Source organism: Stigmatopora argus, chromosome 6 (genome assembly GCF_051989625.1).
Source record: "Stigmatopora argus isolate UIUO_Sarg chromosome 6, RoL_Sarg_1.0, whole genome shotgun sequence".
NCBI classification, from domain to species: domain Eukaryota; kingdom Metazoa; phylum Chordata; class Actinopteri; order Syngnathiformes; family Syngnathidae; genus Stigmatopora; species Stigmatopora argus.
The window spans coordinates 7,660,234-7,685,961 of NC_135392.1; the positions used below are offsets into that span (position 1 = coordinate 7,660,234).

Here is a 25,728-nt window from a genome sequence, read left to right on the forward strand (position 1 = left end):
GTATGGCACTGAAATAACATCGCTTTGCGTCAGGATAGTTTTTTTCCAGCATGCAATTTTTCATTTTATTTTTTTTGTTCATGCAAAAACACATTGCCACAAAGCAAAACATTTGAGACCACCTATACATTATGCTTTCACACTTTTTTGGATTTTTATTTCAGAAGGGCAGGTATTTTTTTTATTATTATTATTAGAATAGGCACTTTATGAGGAAATGATGATGTCACAGTTTTAACATTAGTGTGTACTGTATGGCTAAAGAATGTTACATTTCCCAATCTTATCAATGCTATTTGTGAAAAATGTGTCTGCTTTTAACTACTAATAGATGTTGTAATAGTTTATATTTTTTACGAATAAGAATTTGCTGTATTAAAATTTCTTAGCATACAGCATTAACTGCATTAACTGAGAAACAAAAAAATCCATATATAGGTACATGCTAATAGTATGGCTTTGTGTCTGGTACTTTTCTCCACTTTCTTGTATCAGTGTTGAATGGAATGTTGTTAGTTGTGAAATACAAAATAGAGAAAAATATATAAAAATGGTATACATATGCAGTAGTCAGTGTATATGCGGTATTGTGTTGCCTTAATTGGAGAAAATGTATGTTCTCTGTGAATAAATATAAAGTAACTAGCAATTACTGATTTCTATTTTGATTCACTGATATCAGCAATATAATCCTTCCCAACGATTGGCAAGTTACCCCTTTTTTCTCCATTCATCTCCTCCCCTTCTTTCTTGAAATGTGCAAAACCAGAGCTTTTGCAGCTGTGAATTTTACATGCGGTCTACTCCAGGGAAATCGTCTCTATTTACTTGTTCATATGCCAATACGTCAACATTTCCCAATATAGGGAATGCTGGGACCTGTTTATTGTCATTTTTCCATTCCGCCGTGCAGATCTTTTACATCAGTGGTGGCCAAGTCCGGTCCTGGAGAGCTCCAATCCGGCCTGTTTTCCATGTCACCCTCCTCTACCACACCTGAATCAAATGATCAACTCATCAGCAAGCTATCCAGAAGCTTCTTTCTGAACCTGATTATTTGAATCATGTGTGTTGGTGGAGGGAGACATGGAAAACAGACAGGATAGGGGCTCTCGAGGGCTTGGCCACTCCTGTTTTACATTAACGTAACTTTATTTGGTTATACAGTGGTGCCTCTACTTATTAATATTTCTACATACGAAATATTAAGAAAGGCCTCAATGAGAAAATGTTTACTCTAGATATGAAAGAAATCCTTCAATCTGTATTTTATTCAGAAATGTTGATAGAGTTGCCTTCTGATTGCCTCAGAGGGGGTGTGTCACAATGACTAAAATAGCCCACCCTCGGCAGGGACCGACGGGTATGAGCGCGACCGTCCAACCAAAAGCCCCCTTTCCAGGCACTTTTCCAGCACCATGACGGAGCTGCTCTGGCGGTAAGTTCCTGATTTGTTTGCCTTAGAGCACAGGTGTCAAAGTGGCGGCCCGGGGGCCAAATCTGGTCCGCCGCATCATTTTGTGCGGCCCGAGAAAGTAAATCATGAGTGCCGACTTTCTGTTTTAGGATCAAATTAAAATGAAGAGTATAGATGTATATTAAATTTTCTGATTTTCCCCCTTTTAAATCAATACATTGTAATTTCTTAGTCAATTTTTTTCTGTGTTTTTAGTTCAAAAATCATTTTGTAAAATCTAAAAATATATTAAAAAGCTAATAAAAACATTGTTTTAGATCTATAAAAACTGAATATTCAGGGCTTTTAATCCATTTATTAAAAAAATCTAAATATTATATCTAAAATGGTCCGGCCCACATGAAATTGAGTTGACGTTAATGCGGCCCGTGAACCAACCCGAGTCTGACACCCTTGCCTTAGAGCCTCGTTTGTCACAGAATTCTAACACTTTGTTTCTTGAGTTTTTCTTGGTGGTCTTAATGCAACTTTATTCTTTGCCTGGCATAATTTTCACCCAAGAAAGTTATTCCCAGTGCAAGTGGAAAGAAGAAGCGTGCTCTGTTATCAAAGTGTTCACAAGTCTTGCTTGACGGCGTATGCCTTGGAAAATGTCTTTGCATGTCATTAATTTTAATGGCTTCATAAATAATTTTCTCATAATTATTTTCCTCTTTTTTGTCTTTGGCACATATTTCCTACAAAATTGGTATACTTTTATATTTATAGAAGGTTTTCTGGGTTGGTTTACGGGTAATCTTAGAACAAATTAAATCTTTTCCATATAAAATGCATCCACTTAAGAAAAAAATGTAAGTACAGGTACCACTATATGTAATGTACTCAAATGTTTGTCTTCATGAGAGATATTTGCTGGAAGTCTATAATCTATAATATAAGAAAACTAAATGTGTATGATATATAAAAATGTCAAAAAATCAATATAATACTGTATGGAGGGATTTGATAATATCACGATTGATGTGAGAAACTCTCGTATACGAGAAAAAACTGAATAGTAACAGCTAAATTAAAAAGATTTATTACATATTTGCTCAAAATAGAATTTGACACAATCACTTTGAGAATCATTTGAAGCTGAAAGTGGATATTGGATGTTAGGCGAGAAACGCTTTTATAAGTACAGTAGTCCAACATACTGAGCGCTAAGCATCAATCACTTTGACGTACAAGAACAAAACAAGCAGTCCTTATTTTTCTTTTCTGATCATTCATCAGACAGTATTACATTATGGTTAAGTCTGCAACACATTTAGACAGAAAATGTAATAAACATCCCAGCAACACGTGTCCCTGACTGAATCAGGTGCCAGCCCGGCAGCCATAAGCAGTATCAATTGTATACGCACTCACTGTTCATTTCAGCCCCGGTTTGAAACCAACTGGTTTGCGTTTAAGAATTCTTTACAATGTGTCTCAACACAGAACACAATGCCAATCAGACTGTTGGTACTTATAATATAAAATAAATACAAATCTTTTCTACTTCACTGCGAGTCTTCACAAAGGGACATTTAGTAGTATTCATTTGAGTAATCGTCACGTGTATTTTAATGATCTCAGCAGTCGTGATGGAACAGATGTTTTTCACGATGCTCTGGCTTCTTCTCTGTGCTCCCCCCAGTCTTCTGCACGATGATCAGGGCCGTACGACTTTTAAATTCCTGGAGAACTCCTGGTTGCTTTTCGCTGTCCCATCTTTGGCCGACCAGAAGCATCAGTATAAGCGCGAGGATCATCAGAAGTGCGGTCGCAGTGTACGTTAGCTCGGGGCTGAGCTGCAGGCTGGCTCGAGGCTCCGCCACTTGCTTTGTTCTGAATGAGACACACTGAGCTTTCCTGCTTGCTGTGGTTCTCCTGTAGAGACGTTTGGTAGCCTCACTGCTCCCTAAATGTAGACACACCCTATAAAATGTCTCGGCTTGCAGGTGGGTCAGGTTGAAACTGTGTGTCCCGGCGAGTATACGTGTGGTGTACGTAGGTGCCTCTGAGCTTAGAGCTTGCCAGGATAAACGCGTGGTGGGGAAATTGCGTCGATTCTGCCAGGACAAGAAGGCAAAGTGTTCGCCAGCTTCTGTCACTTTTAATTTTGTCACAGCTCTGGGTGATGACTGGCCCTTTATGTTATGAGCCACCACCCTCTTCCTTGTCTTCTCCCTGCTTTGGACGGTCACAGTAACGCTGCGCGTGTCAGCTCCCAGTGCATTCTCAGCTATACAGGTGTACAAACCGGCCTCTTTCGGGGTGATCTTTCTGATCTCCAGAGTTCCCTCAGGCAGGAGCCAGTAGCGTGTGGTGGGGGAATCACCTTGTGCCTTACTTGGAGCATCGCTGGATGGAGATGAGTCGGCGATTCCTTCCGTGTTGGTGGTATGAGAACCTGCTGGTTCTTCAGACACGTTGTGCGACGCAGGCCCAAGTCTGAATCCTGAGGGGGTCACCCAGTAAAGTTGAGGCTGGGGATCTGCAAGGGCTCTACAGTGCAAAAGCAACTTTCCTCCTTCTCTGACTCCCACATTGGAGGGAAGCGAGGTGGCAGGGATTGTTGGTAGGCAAGAAGTCGACATCTCCCTGGAGGACACTTCTCTCACGCTGCGGGCCTTGAGTTCTGGGGGTTCTGAGCACAGCGTCGACTGGGGTTGAATAAAGCGCACCGGCCGGACCATTCGCCGGTGGCTCGTTGGCATGTCCTGCCGAGGATCCGAGGCATCTTGCGCGGCCCAGTGAAACAAGCAGTCACAGCGTAGTGGGTTGGAGTGCAAGCTGACCTCCTGCAGTCTGGGCAGGGAGCTCATGGTGTGGCGGTGCAGAGTGCTGAGGCTGTTTGAGTTGAGCATGAGACTTTCAAGTCTGTTCAGCTTTGTGAAAGCCTGTGGATGAATGAAGGACAGCTGAGGGTTATTGGTGATTTCCAATTTGGTGAGCTCCGGTAGGTTCTCTAGTGCCGCCCTCTCAATGGACATCAGCTCTTCCATGTTGTTCAGGCCGAGCTCCTTGAGATGGAGCATGTCTCGCAAGTCTCCCGTCTTGATTAGTTTGATTCGGTTCTTGTTAAGATCTAGGAACTTTAGCCCTTTCACTCTCTGCAGAGCCTGAGTAGGAACCTTGGTGAGCAGGTTATCAAAGAAGGACAGGCTTTCCAGACCCTCTAACCCAACCAGAGCATTATCAGCTAAATCTCTCAAGCCCATACCACCAAGAACAAGACTGCGAAGGGATCTCAAGGCTGAGAAGCCCTGCTCCGGCAAGGTGTCTACTGGGTTTCCTCCAAGCATGAGAATTTCTAGGTTCTGCAAATCTCCAAACCACATTGGATCAATGGTCGTGAGTCTATTGTTATTAAGATGCAGGCGCAGGAGAGAATTTAGACCGGCAAAGGCTCCAGGTGCTATTGAGCACAGATTATTATGGCTGAGAAAGAGCTCCTGCAAAGCCAGCAGCGAGGAGAAGGAGGCATCTGGTAGATGGCTGAGATGGTTTTCCTCCAGGTGTAGGGACAGGAGAGAGGGTAGAGACAAATTTTGTGTTATCACACTGACACAGTTAAAGTAATTCTGTGAAAGGTCAAGGTCGGTTAGGTTGGGTAGCCAGCCCAGCGCAACCACGTCTGTTTCGGACAGATTGTTCCCCTGGAGGTGCAAAGTGTGTGTGTTTAAGGGCAAGGGTGAGGGGATGCTGCTCAGCAGCAGATCATTGCAGTCCACTGTTGGAGCGTCATGGTAAACAGAGTCTGGTGAGAACCACGGCTTGATGTGACACACACACCGCCCTGGGCAGGGGACGTGCCATGGCACAGCTTGAGGCAGCGAGCCCAGCGCTCCTGGCGTGCACACACTGACAAACACACACAGGAGACACTGTGACTGGAGAAGGATCAACATTGGCCTCATAATACTTGAGGGCTCTCGGGTGCGGATTGGAGGAGATTTTTTTAAAGATATTTTGAAGATGGCGACGACGTCAACTGTCTGGGCGTGTGCAAATGGCAGAAGATGTTTAGGATCGCTCTCACCGGGGTGCAATTCTCAGGAAATTGGGAAAGGGTGATCATAACGACAGCAAGCGACAATGGCTTCACCCACAAAGAAATATTGAAATGTGTTTCTTTTCGCAAATATTACAGTGCCTCTCCTTAGGAAGTATCTTGATTGCAGTGGGGGATCATGATGACAGCCGTTTTGGGGTTATGCCATCAATCTCACATCTTGGCAGCGGGCGGTGGGCTCCCGGCTCATAGCTGACTGCTTTATCAAAAACATTCACACAATAGAAAAATAATAGAGCGTTAGAGTGTGAATTGGAAAATAGGAAATGACTGCTTATAACTTATAACTGCCTTTAATTCCATATGGACAGTGTGTGACTGTCTAAAAAAAACATTACATTTTATTTGTTCAATATCAGCGGTCCTGTTTTCAGCCTGAAATCAATTTTGTTACTCATTAGGTAGAAGCAAAGTGCTTTGAATTTAGGCCTCATTAAAGTTTGACTTAACCCCACAACTGCTGTCTGTTTGTTGATGAACTATTTGCCATTATTGCAGATTAGAATTCAATGTATCAGTTCGAGTAAAACTTTAATTAGCATGGTTATCTGTAACAAATAAGAATCAGTACAAAGTCTATTGCATTGTTGCCATGGAAACAAATCCTCACTCCTAGCCATATTTCAATGTTCCTTAAATTCCAATTTGTTTTGGTCCAATCTGTGCACCAGATGATAAGAACCACATCAAGTGAAGTCATGAGTGAGAGATCGAACATCTTGACTGCATCTGTATGGTGAGTGACCAATCAATATTTTCTTAATTGTCTAATTTCATGCCTCGTGTAATAATAATTCATAATCTTGCTACCCTGCATGATAATTTTACTTGTCGCTATCAACCGCATTTATAGCGACACTGCACATAATCTAGGGCAAAATAGGCAGCTATTTTGTGGCGAGGGAGGTATTATGTTTTTCAGATGAAATAATAATATAATAATAAAAATTATTAAAAAATTAAAAAATAAGTAATCACTGATTACATTTTTGGACTTGTGGACAAAAAGCATATTTTATACCGGAAATGAAAGAAAATCCCGCATTACAATTACACTTCAGAAATATTTTGTCAAGAATAAATTTAGAATTATTATACAGTCATAGTATTGAAATCACTATACTATATTGGAAGAAATTGTATGTTGGATTATGAAAACAAATATCAGTGTTTTTATAGCGTAATAATACAGTCTATGTTACTGTGACTGCATTCTCAATTACCCACAAAAAGAAAAAGTGCTTTTTGACACTTTCCTTTTATATAAAATCCCTGCCCTTTTCATTGGAAACATTAGAAATATTGAGTCATAACATTTTGCAATTTGATTATTTTTTAAATCCCATTGAATGTGTTCCTGTCCAACTGAAAATGCGTTTTCTTAACCATATTTTACCAAAGCTTAACCAAATGGCGAAAGTTAAAATTAGTGTGTGTTAAACCAGAATTTTTGTTCTCACCAGTTCTGGGCAATAGTGAGCATGATGCCAAGTATGAAAGGTCTTGGTTTTAGCCTGATGTACAAAATGGATGAAATACCCAGTCTTTTGGAATCAAAGATTGTAGTTCATGTTTAAAGCAGAAATGGAAAGGTCTTGAACTTTCTTCAATATCTAAGTGAGATGTTGAATAACAGCCATGACGTTAATTGAATTATATGAGCGATGCAAAGTGAGCATTGTACGAGAGTGTTTGAGTCAACATCATCTTGGAGTAGATCTTTCCTCCCGGGGTTCTTCTCATACTTCCATCAGCCATTCACTTTCATCTCCATGCTTTCATCTTTCCACATGCAACCTGCTCAATAATGCATTTGCCATTTAATTTTGATGCCCCCTGTTTTCGATGTTTGCTCTCAAACATCAACAATGTCAGTTTCGGGAATGTAGAGTGGTGAACTGAAGCATAGCTAAGAAGGTTTTGTAACTCATACTGCTTGTAAAAAGCTTTTAAAATAAATAGCTGTGCATCGCTTGCTTCCTCCACATTCACCCTCCTTGACTTTCTCTTCCTTAGCATTGGAATGCATGAGAGTACACGGTTTACCGTCAGCAACAGCATGCAGTTATGATAATGCAGTCAAAAAGTTACTTGGACACTCAGCAGCCACAACGTTAGAGGTACTTGCACAATCTATAGCACATGTGTAAAAGTGGCGGCCCGGGGGCCAAATCTGGCCCGCCGCATCATTTTGTGTGGCCCGGGAAAGTAAATCATGAGTGCCGACTTTCTGTTTTAGGATCAAATTAAAATGAAGAGTATGGATGTATATTAAATTTACTGATTTCCCCCCTTTTAAATCAATCATTACAATTTTTAATCCATTTTTTTTCTGTGTTTTTAGTGCAAAAATCATTTTGTAAATATATATATAAAAAAAGCTAAAATAAACATTGTTTTAGATCTATAAAAAACTGAATATTCAGGGATTTTAATCCAGTTCTTTTAATCCATTTATAAAAAAAAAATCTAAATGTTATATCTAAAATGGTCCGGCCCGCATGAAATCAAGTTGACGTTAATGTGGCCCGCAAACCAACCCGAGTTTGACACCCTTGATCTATAGTGATTCAATGCAAGAATTACTTTATATATTCATGCATTTATTTTAAACACGGCTTATCCTTATCAGGTTCACGGGGTGCCAGAACCTATCCCAGATGACTTTGAGCGAAAGGCTACAGACTTTATACTTTATATTAAGAAAAGCATATCAGTGGTATACAGAATAGTACTGCCTTCTGTTCTGTAAATCTTTGTGATGACTATGTTTACTTTTACTTCAGTAGCATTATTTTAAAGAAGCGCTACTCTTAAATATACACTATTTGGCTACTCTACCCACATCTACACATTTTTGTTGGTTGGTTTCATGAACGTATTGAGGTTCATGCTGGTACCAGTGGGTGAATTCTAGACGGCAGTTTATTTTGAATCAAGAGTGGATGGTTTAATTAAAATACACTGGGATAAACTACCTAAACGCACTTTAAACGAGCCTCAATTTATACTTGGATAAATGTCAGCAATCAGCAGTCACGCACCATATGCGTCCTCATAATGTGACACTTGCTTGGGGGAAGAAAAAGCACAATAATCGACTTTTAGTCAATTATTATGAGCAGCCCCTGATGGTCTGTACTTTCCATGTACAGTAATGAAGAGAACGGTAATGTGTCGAACTCATTATTTTGATAATTAGAACTCTGGAGTAATTTTCTAATGAAGGGACTAAAACAAACATTTTCTCTTGCCATCAAGCAACTTCAACACACAGTATCACTTCTGTTTTTTCTTCACAAAAAATGCATCTAAATACAGTAGTACCTTTACTTACAAAATATTTAGGTTACAAAAAGGCTCAATGAATGTTAAGTTTGTTGAATTCATCATTTTAAGTTGTTAAGTTGTGTGTTACGTGCGTGTTTGTATGTTTTGTCATTTGCCAAATGTTTACCTCTCTTTATTACTTTATTGTACCTTCAACAACAATCAAACGTGCATGTTTTCTTCTCTGTTTTCTCTTTTTGTGTGTTTCTTACATCTTTCATACAAAATTGGTACACTTAGATCATTTTTAAAGGGTTTAGTTGGAAGTATAATGAGGACCGTAGGATGCATTTATGAAAAATCCCAGTTATGAAACCACTTCTTGGAATGAATTAATTTTGTAAGTAGGTACTACTGCAAAAGCCTCTTAAGGCGTTTCAGAATAATACAGCACTGTGGCACTGATTTGTTTTCAAGCAGTTTTTCTTATAGTCACTTGACGACAATACAAACAAAAATACAGATTTGAATGAACTATGAAATTACACATTCATCAACCAATTTAAGTTGACCCAATTCAACAAATGATAAGATATTTTAATTGTCACTGGCTTTGGTCATGCGAATTTTGGGACTTTTATGTCACTGAAAAAATTATAAACTATGAACTGCCCAACTTAATTTGAAAATGTGTTAACTGAGCTTTGAAGTAGTGTGTTTGTGCATAAGTGCATGTGTGTGTGCGTGTGTATAAAATGAACTTTCCTAACAATGCAGACATGCTTATATTACATTTTTGTTGCCTTGGCTACATGAGGTTGCAAATTTGAAAAATGCAGGTCTGCAGTATTGCCAACTACAATGACAAGTGATCAAATTGAGTAATATCTTTTGATAATACAATTGTATTGGATTTCCATTCTGTTTTCTTTGGTTTTGTTCTGGAATATCTAGTCATGCCTAGGTTGGTTTTTCCATAAATGACTTTGTCCTTACTGATGGAAAATATATACATACATTTTAGAAAAGCTTTACAACAACAACAAAAAAAGAAAGAAAGAAAGAAGATAGAAAAATTGGATGAAAAGACGAGCATTGAGAAACAGCTGATTTGATGATAGGTTTATACTGCAGCTCATGCATTTTGCAGAATCATCTCTTTACTAACAAGGTTTTCTTTCTTCCTTTTATAATTGAATCACCATTTCATATTGAAGTCATATTTTGACTGGTCTTTGTAAATGATAAAGAATTTTAGTACAGATCCCCACAACTGTGCATTCTGCAACCACATTTAATATTTTTAAAATGGCAATCGGCAAATTTAGAACGACCATTTTCACCTGTTAGCAATACATAGGACCTCTGTCCCTTTAATGGCACATGCTTGTCCTTGTGGTTTTACTTCTCTTAAAAGATGGAAACAACTGCTTTTTCAATAATACATTGATAAGTATACCATCGTCACAGGCTACACCTTGAAGCATTTTTCCCTTTAAATTTTAGAGGTGATGAACGACTGCTTTTATGAGGAATATAAACACATTTGCATGTGATTATGAGTAAAAGGATTATGTGCAGGGGTGTGGGATGATTGGACAGAGATGAAAAATCTTGATGTACTAAACAAAAAAAAAAGAGTGAGCGAGAGAGGGAGAGACGCATGATGATGCAGGCTGTTGCTGCAGGCACATGTCTGCACAAACTTATTTGTTTTTTTTCCTCCATTTGAAAAGCACTCACACCGAGCAAACATGCATGCATCCACAGCGACATGTCTGTGCTATCGCCACATTTCATTTTTCTTACCAGAGCAGGAAGGATCACTTCATCGCTCTGTTCAGCCTCGCTTCCCGCGCTCAGGATGCTATTTCTTGTCGCCCTCTCGGCCACACAATTAAGATTCTTGAAATATCACGTCTCTGCTGCACTGAAGCTGGAGAGGACATTTGCCAAGTCTCTCCCTCCCTCTCTCTCTCTCTCTCTTGCTCTCTCTCTCTTTTTTCTCACTCTTTCTCCCTGTCTCTGGCTCTCTCTCCTCCTCTCTGCAGTAGAGCTTCTGTCGCTCTCCTCCAGCCTCCTCGCTTCCATCTCCTGCCTCCCTTGCTCCCTTGTTCTCCTTTTCCTCTGTCACATCCTGATGGAAAAATACTTGCAGTGGGGTACAGCGTGTGGATGACTGGTCGTCCCCAAGTGTGTAATGTATGGATCTGGGATGGTTAAAAAAAATCTCATCATCCTCTTATCTGTCGTCATGAATAAAAAGCTGCCATTCTTGTCATATTTTCATCTACTTGATGTGATTAACCCTTTTCAGGGACAGTGGTCTTAACAGTTGGCAGCCATTCAAAAGTAGATCGTTATGACCTTTAACCCTAATAGAGCAGGGGACATTTTTTTAGTGATAAAAAAGAGAGTTCATTTTTATTTTACACTTATGAACTTCAAGTGACTAGTAATCATTCTAATATTGTTTTTGCTTAATATTTCTTCATCATTCAGCATTGTACCACTTCTTCACCGATCTTCAATTAATTTAAGAGTTGCTGTAATGTTTCAATGCTGTTGATGACAGTGCCGTGACCGGATGTTTGGTCGCCTGGACGTTTGGTCGCCGGACGTTTGGTCGCCCGGCTGAATATAATTTTGAGAGCTGGTTTCAACAGTAAACTCTGTCATCTTGTCAAACGTCCGGCGACCAAACGTCCGGCGACCAAACGTCCGGGCGACCAAACGTCAGAGTACCCGACAGTGCTGCTCCAAACTTTGCTTATTTGAATTGAATCCAGGCGGCCCGGTGGCTGAGTTCAAATCAAAGTCGGTCCACCTTGCGTGGAGTTTGCATGTTCTCCCCAGGCCTGCGTGGGTTTTCTCCAGGTACTCCAATTTCCTCCCACATTCCAAAAACATGTCTGGTAGGCTGATTGGACATTCTAAATTGCTCCTAGGTGTGAGTGTGAGTGTAAATGGTTGTTTGTCTCCTTGTGCCCTACAATTGGCTGGCCACCGATTCAGGGTATCCCCCCGCCCCTGGCCCGATGTCAGCTGGGATAGGCTCCAGCACTCGCTGCGGACCTAGTGAGGATGAAGCGATTCAGAAAATGAATGAATTGATTCCATCAATGTGCAGATCTTAATGTGGTGAAAACACTCTTGCGATCACACTAATCAAAGTGATTTTTGTTCAATTCAAGTAAAAGATGCCATAACTTGCAGAAGCAATAAAAATGCCTGTTTCTAATGTATTCATTGTTGCCGTAAACAGAAAAGGCCAAATTAAATGAATCTTTGATTTTATGCCACTAAAACATCATCAAACGTGTTCTGACAGTTTGGAATGATGGCGAATGCAACAAGAGTTCAGTGATGCAGCCAGCTGAGAAAACTGCTGGCGGCCAAACATTTTTTATTCAGCACTTACAGTGCTAATTAAATGATGAAGAAGAGATCTACAACTTCTCCACTGGTAACAAAAACATTGGAGCCACAATGAAAGCTTCTTTCTCTCGTGTAATCTATTGCAGGTTTGGTCCACGTGCTATATTATCCCTTTGGAATTGTATGCTTGCCTTGGATGAGAGTTTTATTTTACAGGGCTTTCTTTGTCAACACTGTGTGCTTTTCTAATGGCTGTCATCAATTGCAATTCAGCCTTTGTTCATCCTTAGAGGATGAGTCTGAAAGAGAAAGAACTCCCCACATAACCTTGTGTTGTTTTTCCGTTGTTGTTTTTAGACTGAAGACTGCACGTGTGTGCGTATTGAGTAAGAAATTGCATTAAAAGCATCTAAAAAGCAGAAAAACTACTTGTAAAAGACCCGAAAGTGTGTCAAATAAGGTTGAGGTACAGTTTTTTTCGCTGCTTTAGGGATGATTTCTCTGTTCATGGTTGCATGTATGCGCAAAGTCCAACTTTCCTCTTTAATGCGTCTCCCTTCATTTACCAGATTCATGGTAGAGTCAACACACAAAAACGTGCACACCCACATGTCCTGCTGACTGAAAGGCATCAAGGATAAGTGGTGGCTCACTGAAAGGAAGCAAAAGAGAAGAGGTCTCCATAGCAACACCGAAGGGTTGTTGTGCTTTTATTGGAGGGAAAAAAATTCGGTGCTTGCTGCGTTTTACCTTCATATCTGTGGGCTTCATCCTTTTTTTTTGTCTTGCTGGGCTACCAGGGAGGAGGTTGTCAATTGTGCTACATTTGAGAGATGCACACTTCATTCGATGCAACTCCTTTAATGACTTCTTCACTTTAGTACCCGTTCATGCATGTTTGTTTGTTTGTTTGTTTGTTTTTTAACCCTTGCAGGGGAGCTGTTTAATTGTGGCTTCCAGTGACAGCACAAGATGTCCAATCCATTTTGACTAAGAGGGTCGAATGAATGTTTGTTCAATAGGAAAGGGTATCCTGACTCATCACGGTATACACAGGCTTTTTTTCTTTCTTGTTTTATTGTATTTTTCTGTAGTCTAATCAAGTAAGCACTAAGTAAGACACAGTAAGACACTGTAGCACGGTGACAGAGTGATCTGCCTCACAGTTCTGAGATCGATGTTTGGCTTTTCTCTTCTTCTCACGTCCCCAAATCTTGCATGGTAGGCAGATTAAACAAATTGGCCTTAGGTTTGAGTATTTGCGGATGGTTGTTTGTCTATGTGCCCTGTGATTGGCGGGCAACCCGTTCAGGGTGTACCCTGCCTCCAGCACCCCCACGACCCTCATGAGGATAAGCGATTTAGAAGATGAATAATTATCAATTAAGTTCTGAATTTGTGCAAAAGGTGGACTACACCCCAGACTGGTCGCCGGTCAGTCATAAGGCGCAGACACAGAGACAGAAAACCATTGGCACTCACAATGGCACCACTGCTGAGTGGAAATTAATTCCATGTTCTCCAAACCAAAGTCAGGCAACTGAACCATTACACCACCTTGTGGATTTGCAAACAAACAGTTTTAATCCTACTTTCCTGTTTGCTAAGAAGCCAGTCAGTTATGTAGCGGAAGATAAGCTTCTTCACGAGCTGCGCACCCTTCCGTTTATTATTATTATTTTGTTTATGTATCTATTTAGCCGCGTCCCGGTACCGTGAGTGGTTCGCGCGTCGGCCTCACAGCTTTGGGGTCCTGGGTTCAAACCCAGGTCACGTCCACCTGTGTGGAGTTTGCATGTTTGCCCCGGGCCTGTGTGGGTTTCCTCCGGGTACTCCGGTTTCCTCCCACATTCCAAAAACATGCATGGTAGGCTGATTGGACACTCTAAATTGCCCCTAGGTATGTGTGTGAGTGTGCATGGTTGTCTGTCTCCTTGTGCCCTGTGATTGGCTGGCCCGAAGTCAGCTGGGATAGGATCCAGCACCCCCCGCAACCCTAATGAGGATAAAGTGGTTCAGAAAAGGAGATTTATTTATTTATTTGTCTGTTTTCCAAGAAATAATTTTATTTAAAAAAAGGGTTAACACGTGTTGTGTAGGAAATTTGTACTAACACGAACACTGCCAACTAAATCACAAATGATGCGTGGCCAGTGAATAGTTTTAAACGATTTATATAGTTATAATGCAGTGCAACTGATAGAAATAAATGTTTTCACATTTTAAAGTGTAAAATGCAATGCTTTTCTTTGCAAGCATTCCGAACACATCACCACGTAAATCTGCTGGATGCACAAATTGTAACAGTACATCTTAGTAATGATATTCTTAAGTACACTAGTTTGTTCTCCACTGCCAGAGCTTTACATAATCATAGAGGTAGCTCTTCTCTGTACTGGTCTTCATCTATGATTTGAAGGACTAGCCACCCACCCACCAATGTGGAGGGTGCGCACATGGGCAGGAGATTGGGAATTTGCTGTCATGGCGACAAGGCTTGCAGTATCTAATAACAACAGGATGTTAAGAATCCTGCAGTTTGTAAGAGGGGTTGCAGGCGACGGGGAGCAGAAGAGGGAACACCGATAAGTAGAAAAATCTTGCCTGTTCACCCTTTGTACTTTGTCGTATGATCTCATCTTTGTGAAATGGCGACCGTGTCGTCTCTTCCTCCTCCCCAGAGTACACTCAAGACTCTTTCTCATTGAATTAATTTTGTGGAACAAATAAGCGGAGGATTCCTGCTCAGTGACTTTCTGCCCTATCTCTGCTCAAATGTACGATATTCATTAATTTGATCTCTTCTGAGTCATTTTATGGTACGTCTTACGTGGGTGGAGGCAACAGGTCTATGTTTATCTGCAGGTTCTCTGTGCCCGGTTGCCATGGTGAATGTTACGGGGAGAGTTTGCTAAGTGCTTTGAGTTGAGTGCAATTACTGCAGCAGAAAATTCATACATACAAATATGTCTAATTAAAATCGGAAAATTCCACAGTATCGGCATGGAAAACAAAACCGACTCAGTTGATGAATTTATTAATCAAGCCTCTCAGATGAATTTTTTTTCAGTAACTGAGAAATGTAACGTACTTAGTAACCAAAAATCTAAGTAATTGGATTACTGTACTTGATTGAGGGTTTTATTGAGCCAGTTGCTCTCACCCGGTGGGGTGCGTGGTTAGTGTGTTGGCCTTGGCTTCACAGTTCTAAGATCAAGGGTTCAATCCCAGGTTCGGACCTTCCTGTGTGGATTTGGCATTGACATTTGCTTGTGATCTTCTGCTTTGTGCCCTCTTTTTTGCTAGTATTCCTTCTTGATGGATGTTCAGAAAAGGATGCCATTCTTCAAAAGGGCATCACAGTGACTATAGACGCTGCAAAAAAATAATTTACACCATGAACAAAGGTCGGAACTTTCAATGTGCTTTATAGTGACAAATTAATCTAGGCTTGCTAAAGAATAAGTCAAAGACCAAATACTTTCCAAAGGTTTCCCTCTATGTACTGTGCTAATCTTATAAACAGCAATGCTGGGGGTCCATAAGAGTTGGGAGGACACCAGGACACCAGCCCAGAACCAGAACCCAAGATGGGAGCTGTATTCCACCATAGTTGGGAACCATAAATGATTTCAGAGCCTGAGCGAGGATGGACTGAACGACAGTGGTATGCAGTTTTTTTTTTAATTAAAAAAAGGACCTGACAAATTGAAACTTAAAAGGAAAAGTGAACATAAATTGGACTACTAGCTACATCAAATGTAGCTCTGTGTGTATGTGTTGCGTGGTGTGTAGGTTGTCCTCCTATGGTTGATAATGGTCATAACCATTGAGTCCACTCAGAGCAATTAAAATTGAAAATGCAATCTTAGTTGCAGCATCTTTCCAGACCTAAAAAATAAATATTTCTTTCAGCATGACTTCAGAGTTGGCAGAAGCTTTTGAAGTGATTGTTGAAGTTGAAATTAAGATAATCCACAGAACAGCACCAATGATTGGATTTTGATTTCTAATTAAATTTTGGAGTTCAACTGCAGAATTATCTGTGCAATTAATTCCCTTATGATGTAGCACATCACTGCAAAATTCAGCTCGGTGAGATGTTGTGGTGGATGCAGCAGTGCACAATGATGTGAACGGTCAGGAACAGTTGACACGCCGTAAAAGGAAAGTGGCACAAGCATCTGTTCTAATGATGGATCTATAAAGTGTGAATTCATCAAGGTCTTTACATTCATCAAAGGCTATGAATTCACAGTCACAGATCGATTCATTCATTTATTCATCTGGTGTCCCACTTTAGTCAGCAAAACATTTTAAACAGCTCCCGCACATTCTATCACATCTGTCTCGTGTACTCAATATGAACCGGATGTCATTTTTGAAGAGAGTAGAAAATTTGGCCTGTTTAGGCTGTGATTACATGCCTTCCTTTGCCAATGTCATCCCAGCCTCTGGAAATCTGTCCCTGACTTCTTCTGGAGAAAAAAAGCTCAATGGTGGACCGCTAGGGGGTCATTATTATTTATTTATTATGCTCTGGCAGTGCTTTTGCTTTTTTTCCCCATTGAACAAAGAAGGCCCCCATAGAACATCCCCAAGATAAAATAATGTCTAATTAATGCTGTTACCTAACTGGGCATCTTGATTTTAGTTCATGGGACTTTTTCCTCGTTCTTTGACGATATGTACTCATCGTATCTTTTTTTTTCTATAGTGGATTTTGTGCAATTTGGCGATCACTCTGCACTCCCACTTTTATCTTGTCTGATGAAGCACGTTATGTCGCCCTGAGTCCAGTTGGCTACAGAAGCCCCACTTATACTGCAATATACTGAAGAGGGAGAGATAATGAGTTAATTGCTTCCCCTCCAGGAAGCATTGATGAAAATGAAGTGCTGTCCCAATAATGCATTTACAATTAAAAGTCAAGAGAATGAATTAATTCCTTGTCATTGACAACGATAGATGCCCATATCATTTCAACTAGGAGGGTTGGCCATGAGAGGTCACTGCCAGCCCCCCACCCCAATTACACCGATTACAATTATAGATAGCAAATAAACTAATGGCACAAAATTATCCTTCTAAAAAATGTTTTGAAAACAAAACACAATCAGTAATTCAGAACAAACTCTGCCTGTTCTTGGATTTTAGGTTTTAATTTGGAAAAGTTGATAAAGTAGTCACAATACACTGTGATCTTTGAGCACAAATTCTTTTAAATGAGTTATTCTCTTTTGGAATTGAGCAAGTAATAACTGAAAGTTTTGTTTACATTTTTTATTGATTTAGTAATAGATTACCATTGTTAAAGTTCATTTGTAAAGAACTGAAAACAAATTCTTCTGCATCTCACTTTATTCAATATTGAAGAAAACCTTTCGAAACATCACTTTCTTAGTAGAAAAAACATTTTGGATTATAGAGTACGTACTTAAACGTTTATTGCTGCTATTGTTCTCTGTTAAACTGTTGCTTTAACCAATCAGATTTGAGTTGGCGACCAACACCTTCTCGTAGACGTAGCGATACGTCATCGCTTTCACAAACTACAATTGGCTAGTGATAGAGTGGACTAGTCAGTGCTACCAAACTATCTGTAGCGAGCTGCAAAAACAGGATTGATTTAGACGTAGCAATACCGAATGCTTACGTTTAAAATACACAAAAAATAGACACAAAAATACTACATTGTTTTTAATAATAACGTGTATAAGTCTAACACACGTTATTATGAAAACATTTGTTCGTGTGTGTCTCTTTTAATAGGCGTGGCCGAGGTCAGAGTTCAAATGCCCGCCCCCAATCTTTAAAATGGCCGATGAACCAGGAAGCAGTAAGTTGGTGGACTGTAGAGCAGCTCAAAGGTGACGATTTGTCGAAGAAAGACCAGTTAAAGTTCGTAAGAACAGTGCAGCGCAATCGGTACGTTGTCATTTTGGGTATTTCGAAGCCCATTTCTCATTTTAAGGGTGCTTTTTGACGGGAGAATGCTTCGTTGGCTCGATGTAGCCTCACGTGGCTGGAGACAGAAAAATGTTTGCAAACAAATGGGCTACATTGCATTACCTATAGCTCTCTTTATGTTTAAATAGAAATCATTGCATTGTGTCTTTCAGTTCCTCAACGAGCACAGACTGCTGGGAAACATCAAGAATGTGGCCAAAACGACCAAAGAGGACCAGCTTGTCGACGCCATAACGAGCTGTTTGTCAGCAAAGTGAGTCGTTTTTCAAATACTAGTTTCTATTTTCTCTCTCCGTGCAATAATTAAATGCCAGCGTTTAATGCTTTGCTCAATGAACTTGTTTTTCATTATGATACATTCAAATTTTGAATGAAAACATTAACTAATCTGGTGTTGATTTTTAATAGCAAGACATAAACGGTACACTTAAAGAATATATACCAGTGGTTCTTAACCTTGTTGGAGCTACCGAACCCTACTTTAGTGTGAAATAAAATATGCAGCACGGATTGGCCAAGCAATGGTTAAGCGGTGGCATGTTATTGTGAATAGACATGATGAATTGATGTCTTGATATTTATTTGTATTTTTTTAATTAATGGATTTGAAATGATTGACTGGCAAAACTCGCCCAGGATGAAATAACATGGGAAATGAGTGTGGGTCCTTTGTGCATCAAAATGGTTAAACAAGCAATTTAGTAATCACGCTTTGGTGTTTTGTAGATGTTTAAAGCCACGGAGACTGTGGAGGAGGTGAAAGCTGCCAAAATGGACGAGAATGCCAAAGAAGAAAAGGAAGAAGTTGAGAATGAGGTCGGACCAATGTTTCAGGTTATTTATTATTTTAATGTTGTGTACTAAACCTACTCCTTTTGTATCTTCTCTTCAGGGTCCACCCTACTTTACCAAATCAACACTAAAGAAATTGTGACCGGGTGAACGGCAGTCTTTGACACCAACATCCCCTCCCTGGTACCTGTCATTATAGAGCAGGGGTCTCCCAACTCTGGTCCTTGGGCACCTGTCCAGTATGTTTTCTATATCTCCCATCACATCTGAATCAAATGATCAAGTCATCAGCAAGGTGTCCAAGTGCTTGATAATTTGATTTTGGTGTGTTGGAAGACATGGAAAACAGTCTGGATATAGGCCCTTAGGGACTCGAGTTGGAGATCCCTGTTATAGACTCTTATTTTTGAGTCTCTCTGCCTCTGCAGTGGTCAGAGAAGCAAACTAAACCACTGAGCTAAAAAGTCATCAGAGGGGTATGTCTAATATTTATTGCCTTTTTTTTGCAGTGGTCTGCTGACTGAGCAAAGGAGACATTGCACCCAAGTGGATTATGGGCCTTCATGACAGGTATCTTTTTCATGTTGATAGAAAAAGCTTATCTTAGTAGCTATGTTGACTTAACTCTTTTGTTTCTTCCCAGAATTTCACCTTGGTGGAAAAGCATTTTTCGTCCATTTACCGATGACACTGCCTGACCATCTGGACCCCTCTTGAAAGCCAAATTTGTGTGAAAAAATAAATGTTTCTGAAATGTATATGTCTTATACTTTATTATAACCCAGCAAAAATGCAAATTACAAAGAATTAACAGGAAAACATTTTAATTCTTGCACACTGGCTACACATCATACAGATTTTTACACTTGAAAAAACCTATTCACACTTAGTAATATTTTTCAGCAAATGTTACACTTGGAATTTTTATTAAATTCCACTTAGCCACAATTTATAAAAACATTGAAGGCTTTTTTCAGCAAGTGTTACACTTATAAATTTTTTCCAAAAATAATCACAGACCCATTTAAGGTTTATACTTGGGGAAAAATTATCAAAAACACTTAGCCAAAATAACCACAATTTTATTTTAAAAAAAAGACCCATGAAAGGCTTTTAGGTCTTTTTCTCCCAAGTGTTTTGAAAAGGACAATTGCTTCTCCTTTTCTGCCACATTAAATGATGTTGCTGATCCATCTGGCCTCTCACTTTGCCGCCAGAGAACTCCGGACTGCACCTATATAAGAGGGGGAGAAAATTGCAACTTTAGTCAGTGAAACCTCACCAATAAAATAAATCTGATTTCAAATTGAGTTACATGATCAGGGTATTCTACAATAGACGTACCTACCAGCATTCTCCAAAGTGCAGAATTTAGAGATGCCACATCTTCAAGCAAGGAAGATCACTTGCTGATCCATCTGGCCTCTCATTTTGCCACCATGAGCCAGACAACTCTGGACTGCACCTATATAAGAGGGGGAGAAAATTGCAACTTTAGTCAATGAGACCTCACCATGGATATAAAATCAATCTGATTTTCCAATTGAGTTACATCTTTAAACTTAATTTGGATGAATACTCTACAATAAACAAATACACTAACCTCCCAGAAGGCTCCAAAGTGCAGAATTTAGAGATGCCACATCTTCAAGCAAGGAAGATCACTTGTAGACACCCCAGAGTCTAGATGCAGGCCTGGTGTGCAAACAAAGCATAAGTTATCATATATCAAGACTGGAGATTCAACAGCTATGATTGTGTTTTTTTTTTTAAACTAGTTTTACCTTGACTTGATCCAGTCTGCTCTCCTGTAACCTCAAGGGTGCGAGTGTTCTGGTCCTGCAAGAGCTGCACATTGATGCTAAACAGGGAAAACTTCATTTAACTAAGATATTTGGGACTTGCCAAACAATTATTACAGGAAAGATAAATTTCACAAGACAAGTAATAAACGATCAAGATAAATAAATGAAAATAAGTTAGAGAGTGTTCCAAGCTATTTTCCCTTTTGCAGACAAGGTGATTAAATATAAAGACTGAGGTTAGCAACTAGGAGAAAGTTGGCTTAACAATTTTTGTATAAATGATTTTTGGGGTGAAAACAGAACAATAACAAATTGGAAACAGGCTTTTAGCAATTTGTGAGTGAGCCTTTATCCAACACAGTGTCCATTGAAGTCTCCGCTTTGTTTGATTAGATTAAAAGTCTTTCTACACGACTCAATAATGGAGAAAACGGACAACATACGTTTTAAGTCAAATACGGAGTGTCATCGTGACGCTAGTGCTAACTAGCCACATGCGGCAGACTGCCAGTTGGGAAAAGGAGCCTCAACTTACATCGTCGACGGTGTGTTCACCCTGGTATTAAACTAACAGATTTATTGGCGTTTTAGGCTCAAGTGATTCCTAAAAAATCTCCCGGTAGCGTGGTGAAAATGCACTTAGGCCAGTAATTTGCCTTACGACGCCTTACCTCGTCATGCTCGTCGTCCATCTGCAGGAAAACGCTGATCCAAAGGGCGAAAAAGTGCGCATGTGCGTAATTTACGCACCTGGCTCGCTAGGCGTAACCACTCCCATTCCGCCATATTGAATGTGGAAAAGATGGCAGCTTGCTTACCGTGCTTCGCGAGATGGTTTGTCCTCCCTCCCAACTCAATGTCTATGTTTTGAAGATGACGTAAATAGTCGTGATTTTTGTATATAACTGCTGTATTTTTTCCCTACTGTGATTATTGAGATTTGTCTAGCTCGTAGTGTTTAAAAGATAAAACGATTTTTGTAGTATTATTCGTATTTAGTCATACTGAATGCATGTATAGATGGACTGTTCAAAGTTATGATTTTTTTGACCACAATTTTATTCATTAAAAAGTAAAGAGGATAATGTTAACTTTCACTGTGTAAAAGTTCTCTTGTACAAAATCAAGCATTGTCATTTTATAATAGGCTGAATCCTCAAGGCAACTCGATTACATTTGGTAAATGAATGAAGAATCAAAATTATTAAGCCACACAAAAGTGAAGGCAGAAAAATAATGTCACAATATTTTAGAAATCATAAATGAGAATTTTACATGTACCAAGTATCGTATTCTACTTTTAAATCTGCAATAAAATATTTATTTGTATGCATGAGCATTTGTCAAAATATTTTTTTCTTGAAGTGAACTAAATGTTATTGTTGTCCATAGAATTAGCCCACCAATCCTTTCTTCATTAAATATCGATGCTGGAGGCAAGACGCAGGCAGAGTGACATATCTGATGGGATGTCCTGGTGACTGATGGCATTCCCATCCAGACGTAGACTTTGCAGCTGCGAGAAGTTGCTGACATCCACAATGGGACAAAAACTCCCCAAAGTGAACTCTGTAACAGAAAAACATTTTCACTGACTCTACCGAGTATGACCATAAAAAAAACATGAGCACAATTGTTGCAGTTTCACGACATTTGCCAGAGTGGTGGTGATTCAGTACAAAATGATTTTGGGCAGAGCCACATCAAATAAATCCATTGCTCACCCCTCTATTTGCCTTTCGAGTCTAGTAGGTGCAAGTGGCTTCTTTTGAAAAACTCTCACAAAATTCATGTGAACTGCCAAGCAGCAGGACTTGAGTTTGGCCAGCACACACAACATTTTTAAATTGCTTTGCTACCACAGGGGTTCGTGTGTTTATACAGTGCAAGATGACAGATGTTGGGCATGATTAAAAATTCATTTTCAGGGAGACTATTCAGGTTGCTGGCTGGGGGGGATTTACTTGGCACTTTCAGAGCAGCTCATATGAGGGCTGCAACAAGTTTACTCTTAGGGGAAAGAAAAACAGATTTTTTCTTATTTTCACAAATAAATCTACATCTCTGGGGGAATACAATATATTGGATTTAAGATTTTATTTCAAAACATGCTATTGGGTAAATATCGATTCTCAAATCATATATGTATATATGACCAATGTTCCTTTTAATTTTTTGTTTGTCTTGGCAGAAAGACAACCTACCTGGGCACACTGTGTGAGCAACATCATCATTGCTCGCTATGGGCACACACCAGTATCACACCTGCCATAAGCAGGTGCATGTCTACTACACATAAATGATTTAGTAATAATAAAATGTAATGATTAATATCTATGAATGGGTGGCCCGGCGGATGAAGAAAAAAAATGGGATTTTATTTTGTGCGCTCCATATGATTTGCTTTGCGCAGAGAAGATGAGAGTAGTGCGCAGTTGCGCACGCCCGCAGCTTAGAGGGAACATTGTATATGACCATATCTTTCCGGATGATGCTGAGCACAAATTACTTTGCATTTAAAATGTCAACTCATAAAATATCATACAGAAATTGTGATTTCTACCCTTTATGTGATTGGCTTGTAGATAGAGATGCTGCAGGGTGGTGCCAACGGGAGGAATTCTCTCCAGCTTGTTGAAGCTCAGGTCTAACTCCACCAAACCGGTCACATTAAAAATATTGGACGGGAGGCTCATGTCTGTGAGCTGGTTGTGGGCCATCCGCAGATACTGCAGCTGTTTGAAACTGGACAAGAATCCCTCAGGCAAAGAGCCAATGGAGTTGGAATCCAAGTATAGTTGATGTAGTTGTTCAGGGAGCGCATCTGGAACCTTGGTAGGAGAGCATAAGGACACTGGGGCTGTCTAAATTCAGAAATAGTGTACATAAAAAGGTCCACACTCACTTTAGTCAAATTGTTGTTGCTGACATCCAAGAGCGTCAGGGATGTTAGGGAATTCAATGACATATCTGTGATAGCATTGTCATGGAGATACAGGATTGTGAGGTTATCCATTCCTTGGAAGTCTGAAGATGTTACCTAGGCAACATGAAAATTACAATAAGATATTGGAACATTAAATATCCCCCAAAAATGCACACCCGTTGTGACACCACTGCTGCAAAATCTGACCTTTTCAATATGATTATGGTTGATCCTCAGGTCTCGAAGGGTACGGGGAAGGTTAACAGGGACTCTGGTCAAATTGTTGTGTTGTAAATAAAAACGCTCCAGTTGTTCTAACCTCAGAAAAGCCTACAAAAATAAAATAAAAACACTCAACCTCAATTCAACTTGAAAATCATCTATATAGGCCTTGCCAAACGACAGACCATTAGACATGAAGTTTTTCATAATGTACTGTATTGCTTGCATCATTAGGTTTGATTTATACATTCTCTCATTTTAAATGCGTAACCAACCTTCTCGCTAATGGCATCAGATGTAAGTTGGTTGTGATGCATCATGAGCCACACAAGATTGGTTCCATTGGCCAGAGCTGAGTCAGATAGGGATGTGATGGCATTATTTTGGAGATAAAGGTACTTCATTCGGGAGGGAATGGCGGGCATGGCTGTCAGGCCGCGCCCATCGCAGTACATGGCGATGGGAAAAGTCGGGGGACAGTCGCACTCAGCGGGGCACTCTCCTCCTGTCTTGTCCGCCTGAATGGAACTACGACCGCTATACAGCCAGGCGAAGGGATCTTGTGCATGGGACAAAGAGAGTAGAAGCAGGGCGGACAAGAAAATGATCCCCGGATGCATGGCGGTTCTAATGCAGAATCTTCCTCAACCTGAAAATCATATAGAGCAATATAAGCCTGATGACTTCAACAGTAAAGGATGAGATAAATAAGGTGTATGATGCTTTTTCTTGCTATACAAATGAAGTGATCAAACGGTTTTACAGTAAACACCCTAACCCAATAAGTGCAGTTGCTGGCATAGTTTTGGAATGGAACTGCCTGCAGGGAGCGACATTCTTAGCAGTCTTAATCCACAGGGAATCTAAGGAGGAATTGCAAAAAAAACTGCCAGGGAAAGAAATGGAAACCTCGTTACAAAGCACTCTTTGTCGATGGGCTTCAAAAGTAGTCCAAATTTTCACTGGCGTATCCAATAAGGAACTTTATGTGTGAGGGGGGAAATCACAAAGACTTTTATTATCCAACCTACATGTAGTAACAAAAGTCCATTAGGCCTCAAAGCATTCTAAATGCCAACATATGCACGTGCAAAGACATAAACACAATCACGCTAGCACACACACACACACGGGCACAATTTAACCTTTTACCTGTTCTGCGATACAGGCGTCTTCTCTGTCGCCCTTGCTATGTCCAAGTGGCACCAAGACTAGAAGACAGACGGACCAACAACAACAAAAATATAGGCGTTAGGTTCTCCACCCCTTTCTGCTCATTCCCTGTGATGCTTCGACTCTGCTCTGCCATCCACCCTCCTGCATCTTATTTACAAAACCATCCCCCCAAAAATAACACACATTAAAACAATATATTTTATCATCTGCGTAATATTTTTGAAAGACTCGGACAGGTGCTATGATCAATAACTCATTTTGTTGGGCATCATTGATTTGTTTGTTTGGATTATTGGAGTGAACAAAAAAAACGGCCCCAATTTTGAACAGGTGACATTTATTGATTTCTTTGGGAAATGAAAACAGATTGCGACTAGAAGTTCATTCATTGATTTTCTAATTAAAATAAAATAAACTCATTTTAGCTACAGTTTTTATCACCATTTTAATGGCCAATAAATGTTTTAATATGAGTGGATGACTGGTTAGTCTTCTTAAAACTGATCCATACAGTGTTAAAACAAGCAAATAGATAACAAGAAAGACACATATAAAGGCCTATATATTGATATATGGTCTTCTATTCTCACAAAAGTCACACTTTTGTTTCTATGGGAGGGCCAATATCAAATATATGCGGTCAATGATTTAATAGGGATTTAATGTT

The 25,728-nt window shown here is 39.8% G+C and overlaps 2 protein-coding genes and 3 long non-coding RNA genes across 14 annotated transcripts in view; 2 read left to right on the forward strand and 3 right to left on the reverse strand.

Annotated features, from left to right (window-relative positions):
• The first annotated feature begins 1,082 nt into the window (after positions 1-1,082).
• LOC144075500 (uncharacterized) lies at positions 1,083-16,183 on the forward strand. The gene is made up of 4 exons (XR_013300565.1): positions 1,083-1,438; positions 6,194-6,258; positions 15,477-15,577; positions 15,697-16,183. It is a non-coding gene; the product is annotated as an uncharacterized LOC144075500 (long non-coding RNA).
• Positions 2,476-10,888, reverse strand: lrrn2 (leucine rich repeat neuronal 2). 2 transcript variants are annotated; one of them, XM_077602572.1, is made up of 2 exons: positions 10,602-10,888; positions 2,476-5,718 (listed from the first exon to the last, which is right to left on the reverse strand). In XM_077602572.1, exon 2 carries the CDS (start codon positions 5,365-5,367, stop codon positions 3,037-3,039), a length of 2,331 nt encoding a protein of 776 aa, XP_077458698.1. In that variant the 5' UTR covers positions 5,368-5,718; positions 10,602-10,888; the 3' UTR covers positions 2,476-3,036. The 2 variants fall into 2 exon arrangements, with proteins under 2 accessions (XP_077458698.1, XP_077458697.1); XM_077602571.1 differs by having other exon boundaries at positions 2,476-5,721.
• A 1,758-nt stretch (positions 16,184-17,941) lies between the features above and the next one.
• Positions 17,942-19,690, forward strand: LOC144076009 (uncharacterized). Its single transcript, XR_013300698.1, has 6 exons — positions 17,942-18,098; positions 18,293-18,393; positions 18,867-18,956; positions 19,033-19,115; positions 19,442-19,502; positions 19,576-19,690. It is a non-coding gene; the product is annotated as an uncharacterized LOC144076009 (long non-coding RNA).
• Positions 19,691-20,146: 456 nt separating this feature from the next.
• On the reverse strand, positions 20,147-21,476 carry LOC144076086 (uncharacterized). 3 transcript variants are annotated; one of them, XR_013300729.1, is made up of 5 exons: positions 21,409-21,476; positions 20,717-20,793; positions 20,536-20,627; positions 20,281-20,397; positions 20,147-20,166 (listed from the first exon to the last, which is right to left on the reverse strand). It is a non-coding gene; the product is annotated as an uncharacterized LOC144076086 (long non-coding RNA). The 3 variants fall into 3 exon arrangements; XR_013300727.1 differs by having other exon boundaries at positions 21,273-21,412; XR_013300728.1 differs by lacking the exon at positions 20,147-20,166 and adding an exon at positions 20,189-20,209 and having other exon boundaries at positions 21,273-21,412.
• A 302-nt stretch (positions 21,477-21,778) lies between these two features.
• Positions 21,779-25,728, reverse strand: part of fmoda (fibromodulin a) — a 37,017-nt gene continuing 33,067 nt past the window's right edge. For all 7 annotated transcript variants that reach the window (XM_077603096.1, XM_077603098.1, XM_077603101.1 and 4 more), the window contains 6 exons: positions 25,038-25,096; positions 24,161-24,534; positions 23,871-23,993; positions 23,643-23,777; positions 23,301-23,568; positions 21,779-22,306 (listed from right to left, as the gene is read on the reverse strand). In XM_077603096.1, the coding sequence (XP_077459222.1) occupies positions 22,155-22,306; positions 23,301-23,568; positions 23,643-23,777; positions 23,871-23,993; positions 24,161-24,505 (1,023 nt within the window). In that variant the 5' untranslated portion in view covers positions 24,506-24,534; positions 25,038-25,096 and the 3' untranslated portion in view covers positions 21,779-22,154. The remainder of the gene's footprint in view (positions 22,307-23,300; positions 23,569-23,642; positions 23,778-23,870; positions 23,994-24,160; positions 24,535-25,037; positions 25,097-25,728) is intronic.

Excerpts from the sequence above, each read along its gene's own strand:
- lrrn2 (XM_077602572.1), bottom strand. The coding sequence starts at position 5,367 with ATGAGGCCAATGTTGATCCTTCTCCAGTCACAGTGTCTCCTGTGTGTG.